At 46.1% G+C, this 7,892-nt stretch overlaps 1 protein-coding gene across 1 annotated transcript; it reads right to left on the bottom strand.

Annotated features, from left to right (window-relative positions):
* Positions 1 to 3,682: 3,682 nt before the first annotated feature.
* On the bottom strand, positions 3,683 to 4,627 carry LOC124102447 (vomeronasal type-1 receptor 90-like; the record flags this gene model as incomplete). The annotated part of the gene is made up of 2 exons (XM_046458743.1): positions 4,607 to 4,627; positions 3,683 to 4,406 (listed from the first exon to the last, which is right to left on the bottom strand). Coding segments are annotated over exons 1-2 (745 nt in total), but the record flags the coding sequence as incomplete, so codon positions are not given.
* Positions 4,628 to 7,892: the final 3,265 nt, after the last annotated feature.

Genomic DNA, 7,892 nt, shown 5'->3' with positions numbered 1-7,892 from the left:
GTCAAGACTCCTTATGGCATAAAGGGACTCAGGGCTGACTCTTTCCCTGGGACAAGGCATTAGACATGTCCAAACTTCTCATCCCACCAGCTGGGAGTGTGGCAGTCACATAGAGCAAAACTCTTGCCTGGGATTCCAAAGTCAGGTGGCCAGAGACCCACTCGACCTCACTCCTGCCTCCCATGGGCTCTAAGGAAGGCCCTCACCATCTCCTGGACACTGGTTAGAAATACACATGTTCAGGTAACATTCCAGGTGGGCTGCATCTGAACTGGGTGAGGGGGGAGCCCTGTGGATGTGAAGAAGGCCTTCTCCTGGGGATTCTGATGCCAGCAAATGCCAAATAAACAGGCACACACACACCCGTGGGTACTTAGTGTAAAATGGCCATGCAATGGTTTCAACCTCACATTCACTGGAAAAGCCTCTTCACCTGGTGGACATTGATGGGCTCAGAGGAGAGTACACCAGATCCTGCAAAATCATCAGGGATTTGTTTTTCCAATGTGGGGGTCAGGCAGGCTCCTTCAAGGTGAAAATGGCTTAAGGCTGCCACTTAAGATGTTTTAAGGCAAAGATCAGCTGCAGAAATAAAGCATTTTACCTAAAATTGGCCATGGACCAAACCTCCCCTGAGATAATGCTCTGCCTCTCACCTTGCACCAAGTCAGGGTGTCTCCAAAGTAGGCCAGAATTAAGCACAATTAATGTTACATTCCCAAGATACATTTTTTTTATTGTAAAGATTCCTGTCATGTAAAAAAAAAAGAACCAGAGATATAATATGGGACTAATAAAAGATTTGGATAAAATGCATTTTTGGTGCATAGCTACTATACCAAATGAACACAGTTTTACTCTTCTTAATTTCATTCTGTATTTTCTTTGTAAAACTTTGTAGCTGTTGCCTGTTTGGTGTTTTTGCAGAAACACTACATCTAAAAGAACACCTGAGTTCAGTTGAGACAATTAGCCTTTAGATAGAAGATACAACCCACTTTCAGTATTAACAATGACCCCAATTAAGTTGAAGGGGTCACTATAAAATGATATGCACTGAAATGAAAACCAAGTACTCCCACTTCAAGACTGGAGAAACTGACTTGCTTGATGTTTAAAACCAAATCCTGGAGACCAAAGTTAAGTAAGTAAAAGGGTCAAGGAAAAAGAAGCCAATATTTGGGCCCTGGCTCTCTGAGGTCAGCCAGGATCCAGGGAGATATGGTGTCCCTCTCAGGTCCCTAAGCACTGGTGTGAGGCATGCAAAAGCGTGTTCAGAGGGATTGAAAGGACCTCAGAAAACAGGAATCCAGCCAGAGCACATTCTGCACAGAGGAGGGTCACTGAGTGGACAGGGAAATATTTTTGGATACATGAAGAGAAGGAACAGTTGTTCAGCAAGACTCTGATGCATCCTGTCACATGGGCCAACTCATAGAGAAACAGCAAAAGGGGCCAAGAGGTTCTCGCAGGTTACCAAGAGTGATATCCCACATATCTCAGATTAGATAGGAAAATGGTCCAACTTGGTCTCAGACGCCTGGCAGGAGAGTCCAACCAAACACAGCCAGACATGGGCATTTATGGGATCAGATGATAGCTCTTTTCTGTGACTTGAGATGTACATTTGTGTCAGTCCATCCAAGAGTAAGTGGCCCTGGGAGATGGTGAAGGAAGGGCTTTCCTATGGGTGTGCCTGATGGACATCACAAAAAGTTCCCTCAGAGTCACAATCTATTCTGAGTCCATTTGACACCTACAAACTTTTTGACCTCCTGCAGGGGCAGACTTGATCTGTGGATGTTTCTAGATTGTCTGTTTGCTGGTGTGTTCATTATGAACTCAGGCTCAGATGCCTCCCTTCAAGTTCACAATCCATCCCGTGCAGGGTGGCATCGTGGATTTAATCAAGACCTGTAATTAAGACATGCTTCAACTGAGATGGAAGGACCTTACCAAGTGCCCCTAATCACCAGAATGGCTATCCCAATTGCTAAAAAGTAAAGAGCTGTGTTTGTGTTGCTGGGGATTGAACCCAGGGCCTTGTGCCTGCAAAGCAAGCACCCTACCAACTGAGGTAGATCCCCAGCCCAGGAAAGAACTCTTCAGTGCCCCAAGGGTGCAGGGTCACAGCCCGTGGTGTGATGGAGGGACAGGCAATACCGTAGGCTCAGCAGGACTTTGAATCTGCTGCAGTGTTTGAGCTGGGCCTAGCAGGTCCAGCTGTGGGGCCATCTACTCAGGAGGCTGAGGCAGGAGGATCACTGGAGCTCAGGGGTTCAAGACCAGCCTCTGCAACAGAGCAAGATTTCCTCCTAAGAAGCAGAAAACAATATCTGAGTATCTTCTGGCACAGGATTGGTAACTTGAAAGATGGAGGGAGGTCCCCCCATGTTGGACATTCTTCCTCTGGTTAGAGTGGACATTTTGAGAGTCAGGAGGAATGGCAGCCTCCTTGTTCTTGGGGACCAGTGACCACTGGAGGCCCCCACAGCACCCCCAGAAATGCAGCTAGAGTCTTCACATGCTAGGTGGAGGAAGGTGGTGTATTGCACTGTCCTCCAGGGGGTGACAAATGCTGCCACTGAACCGCTTTCACATTGACCTTGGGTTCAATCCAGCAGCCGGACTTGTTGAGTTAAGGTCATGTCACCACAGGTTAAAACCTGCCATCCCCCTGGACTTTAGCGATGGAAGGATGCAGGACTGGGGTCGGCATTTTAGCTCCGGGTTCTCTGTAGCTTTTGCTGTGACTCCTGAGTGCCACTTAAACTAAAGGTCATTGGTGGGCATGGTGGCCAACACCTGTAATCCCAGCAGCATGGGAGGCTGAGGCAGGATGATCATGGGTTCAAAGCCAGCCTCAGCCTCTTAGCAAGGCCCGAAGCAACTCAGTGAGACCCTGTCCTCTCAACATGACTATGGTAATTAATGGTGAATATATGCGTAAAATGTGCGTGCACAGATAGTACCTGTTACTTATTCTTTTTTTATTGTGACATGCTTTATAAATTTGAATCCTTATGTAGAAGCCAGGCTAATATTGGCTACTTCTTCCTTTTCTACCCTCACGTTGGGTTTATCATTCAGATGAAAATAAAACAATATTGACCAAAATTAAAACACAAAATGCAGTTGAAAAAATACATGGAGAATACAGGTATGATTTTGATGACAGAATCTGCAGTGTTACTTGGACAGTGCAAGGTATCTGTGTTGAGCAGGCACAGTAACAAAACAGCTCATTTAGGATCCAGCATTTCTTTTCGGTACTAGGAATTTAACCCAGAGGCACTTAAAGACTGAGCCACAACCCAGCTGTTTCCATATTTTATTTTCATAGAGGGTCTTGCTACATTGTTTACTTCTCAATTAGGTGCTGAGGCTGGCCTTGAACTTGTGATCCTCCCACCTCAGCCTCCCATGTTGCTGGGATGACAATTCTCCCCGGGTTGATTTAGCATCTTCACAAAGAGCAAATGTTCAGGTTACACCTCTATCAACGTCATTCTGTTTTTTTTTTTTTTAAACATAAAAACGTTTGTGGACATTTAGAAATAAATGATGTGGGACGACAAAATGACGGGTTGCCCAGCCCGGCATAAATACTTCCTTTCCTTTTCTAATGTGCACTGGAAGAACCTGAGTGTTGGTTGATCAGCACAGATGAGTATTAAGGCACTGAGGGTGGCATAGCCATTGCCCGCCAGCATCTGGACCCCCAGGCAAGTGGGATCCTCCCTGTGCATCTGTCCCGAAGAGGAGAACACACAGTCCACAAAATACATGAGCACAAAGAGTCCCATGAGCAGCAGGATTGTCCTGGTGGCCCTCAGTTCTGGGGAGGCTCTTGGGGACAGGCTGGTGCTGTGGAGGTGCTGGCACTGCCTCTTATGCCTGCACAGGAGAGCCACCATATACCCACTGGAGAGGGCCATGAGCCCCATGAGGAAGATGTCCCAGAGTAATCCCATCAGGGAGAAGAAGGTCCCGAAGTGGTGACCCGTGGGGGCGACAGTGCAGGATTCATAGACAAAACTGAAAGCTGCTGTGTCATTGGAGGGGCCTCCCTTGGAGACCAAGATGCGGACATTGAAGAACATATTGAACACCCAGAGAGTGAGCAAGGTCCATGCAATGAACTGTGGGGACATGTGCTTGGACTTGGCCAGAAAGGACCTTCTGGGGCTGAGGGTGGTGGCCTGCAGGACACTCAGCAGGCAGGTGGTGCTGACAGACAGGCTCCTCATCAGCCTGTACAGGTAGATGACAGCTTTACATGTGAAGTCATCCCAAAAGTCCTGAACCCCCAAAATGCTTAGGTCCAGGTGTGCCCTGATTATGAGCATCAGCAGGTGAATCAGGGCCAGGTGAGCAATGGCCACATCCGTGGGCCTGGTCCTGTGCTGGAGAAGGAATGTGAGGACGTGGAAGAGGAGCAGGAGGACGTTGGCTGTGATCCTGATGACAATTTAGAGACAAAAGGCATTTCTTACAGCAAGAAAAATGTAAAGTGTGCTGCTTTGGGTCATCGTTTTTTTCTGGGGAGAAGAAGAAGATGGTCAGTGCCTTAGAATAAAAGGAAGATCAATCAACTCCTCCTCACCATCATCATCAGCTTCAACATCCGGAACCCCAAAATTGCCTGCTTCAAAATATGTGGGTCCCTTGACACCCTCTCCCCAGACCTCTCAGCTCTCAGGCACAGCATCATGGACAGGGCCACCATGGATCTGCCTGGGCACCTGTAGCCACCTGACCAAAAGCTGAGTATGTGGCATTTGAAGGGGACTCCAGTGCGACAGATTACAGGGACGTCCACAGAGAACTCTCAAGTAAAGGGTGTCAAGGGGAGAGCCTCGTATACAGCTCTGTACCTCCAATGTCCTCTATTCTGGGTTGTTGGTCACCAGCTTACAGACAAGATATCAAAATGTTGGCTCTGAAATCTGACTTCTTGCATTTGTTGATTAATATGTAATTTTTGGTACTAGATATTGAACCCAGGATTGCTTAACCACTTATAATATTTTACATATATTTGATTATGCCAGAAAAATCACATCTAAGTGAGCAGAACCATCAGTTATTAGCAGGATCTTCTTCCAAAATTTATTTTCTGTCCATTCTTGGGCACATGGAAAAATTTTAGTGTGTGGGTTTTTTTTTTTGTTGTTGTTTTATTTTGTTTTGTTTTAACCAGACATGGAACCCAACATGAACCACACCCCTAAACCTTTTTATTTTTATTTTGACACAGGGTGTCTCTAAGTTGCATAGGACCTCACTAAGTTGATGAAGCTGGTCTTGAACCTACAACCCTCCTGAATCAGCTCCCCAAACCCCTGGGATTACAGGCTGGTACCACCACACCAGTAAAATTTAAGTACTTTCAGGGATTTCATTAAGAGACAGGAATCCCACCTCACCCTGAGGAAGGAGTTCACATAGTGAGCCAGTGAGCCAGCTTTCCTGTCTTCTTTAAGTAAGCAATAATATTTCTCCCCAGAAGAGAGGGGAAAAATTGGACTAGACAATTGGATGAAAACACCCTCGTGGAATGTCTCCCTATAAAATGAATTAAGTTTCTTTATTTCAGTTTTAATTCTGCTGTAGAGCTGTGATGTATGTCACATTGACAACGAGACTAGCAACCTAGCCCCACATTTTGTCATCAGAAAAACAAGCGGGTAAGAGAATAAATTATTTTTCACCTCTACCTAGAAAATCGCAGTGTGATCACATCAGTTACTAAAGGGTGCACAGAAATGACAAGGAGCCCCAGCAATTTAAGTGTCTCAAGCCTAGTTCAATAATTGCTTTGAAGTCTTTGAGGAAGTAAGATTGTCTAAAATGGAAATTCATTGGTCCCATTAGAAAAAATTCACCTCTTCTAAATGATTAAGTAAGAACTTTTTTTCCTCCACTCACACCATCAGCAAAAAAGATTCCCTTCCTTGGTGTGCTCAAGAAAACAAAAGAAAAATGCTAATATAGGGTCTAGGAGTCTCCACATTCCAAGAGTCACAGATTATTATTAATAGGCACAGTCCCCTGTGACTTCTCTGTCTTTTGGGCAGCTGTGAGTAGATTCCGTCTATTCCTCTGTGCACCCTGGCAGTAAGTTACGAGACAGACACAGAGACTTTGATCCCCAAAGTCCTTCCCAATAGCACAACCTCGATATATACCATGTGAAGGTGCCCTTTTCAAATGATGGGAAATAAAATAACTCTGAGTCTCTTCTGTTGGGTTATGCAATGTAGGTTTCTTTTTAATTAAATTAAGAAAATAAAATGCACAGCAGTGGAAAACAAGAGGAGGAGTCCGTCTGTGTTATTTGTGGACGGAGGGCACAGGACTCTGGTTTCAGCCCTGCCAGGGGTATGGCCACCCTGCCTGCATCGTCATGGGAGGGAGGGATGGAGCCAGGAGGAACCATGGACTTGCAAACACAGGTAGGGAACTGGGTTTTCTGGGGAGCATTTCCTGGAAACAACTGAAAAATTACTCTTTTTTTCTATAGAAGAAATTTCCTGGTTACAGCTGGAAAACCTTATCATTTTAATAAAGTGCTGATCATGGGAAGTGACAGAATCAGATGCTATCACGGGTCCCCCACAGGCATTAGCTCCCTGCAGCCCCAGGACAGAGCAGGCAGAGAAGCAGCTGGCTTTGTGCACACTGTGCAGGTCACACACGTGTGTATCAGTGAGAGCCACAGTGCCCTCCATTGTTCACAGGTAGATGTTTTATAAAGAATGCAATATTGCTACTTCTGTGCTAATTTATCCGTTTTGTTAGAAAACATCCTGAAAATGTGGACATTTCATAAAAGCAAGTTTAAAAGAATATTCTGAGCCTATCCCCTCCTGACTGTGCCTCACCCCACTCACACCTGCCAGGACTAGTCCGACCATGAGATTAGGGTGAAGACAGAAGTCCTGTCAATCACCAGGATGATCCCAGAAACCCTCCTCAGCTCTGGGGAGAGAGGAGCTACAGCAGATCCTGGCTGCCCTGATGGGCCAAGCCCCAGATCATGACTTAAACCCTGGTGGAAACAAGCTCCCCTCAGACTGGAGGTTCTGAATACGATGAACTAAGTCCAAAGAGAATAATGTGGAAAAGAAGTTCAGGGACAGGTCCCAGTGAGGGAGGTCCCAGTCTAAGTGGGCAGATTACAGGAGAAACCTAAGTGGAGAAAAAAATGAGAATGGAAATCTATTTCTTAAAAACTTATCCCCAGGGTCCTTAGAGCTAAGGGTGTGGGGTGCTTAGATGTAAGGGTGTGAGGTCCTTTCCAGGAAACTGTAACCCAGTGGAGATGCCCTTTCCTGCCCTGACCAAAGAGCCATCATTTAAATATTTCACATTCTGCCACTGTCCAAGTCATGGACAACACAGAGATACATGCCATCACCAGGGGCCAGAGACTAGTGAACAATCCCGAAGTTGGTGCACCCTGGTCAGTGGTGAGGAAAGCAGACCCACAGCTCCTTGGGCTTCTGGGGCCTGTGTGTGGAGAGACACTGGTTGGAGGGAGGGAGAGGGACATAGATGCTTTCTCAGGTGCACCATGGACACTGTCCTGTAAATACTATGATTTGCAACCTCACTTCATGATGGACATTGGGTACATGAAAGGGCAGATGTCATTTCTTGTCATCACACAGATCAAGTTCACCATCACTTCTCCACTAACATCCCCTTTCTCTTTGGAGAGAGGACACCATGGGACCTTTGGAAGCCAGGAAGGAGTGGTCACTACTCTTACCATTTGGCTGTAAAGTTAAGCAATCGAAGCCCGTGGTATCTGATCCAGCTTGAGACCCCCCCTCCATAGCCAGAGCACCACTGAATTAATTTTGGGAGATCAAAACTGAGACAAA

The sequence above is a fragment of the Marmota monax genome, unplaced genomic scaffold, assembly GCF_021218885.2.
Source record: "Marmota monax isolate L192 unplaced genomic scaffold, Marmota_monax_Labrador192_F-V1.1 WCK01_AAM20220418_F8-fsc02689, whole genome shotgun sequence".
NCBI classification, from domain to species: domain Eukaryota; kingdom Metazoa; phylum Chordata; class Mammalia; order Rodentia; family Sciuridae; genus Marmota; species Marmota monax.
Note: the sequence above shows the minus strand (reverse complement) of the source record. Positions and strands in the feature narration are given on the sequence as shown.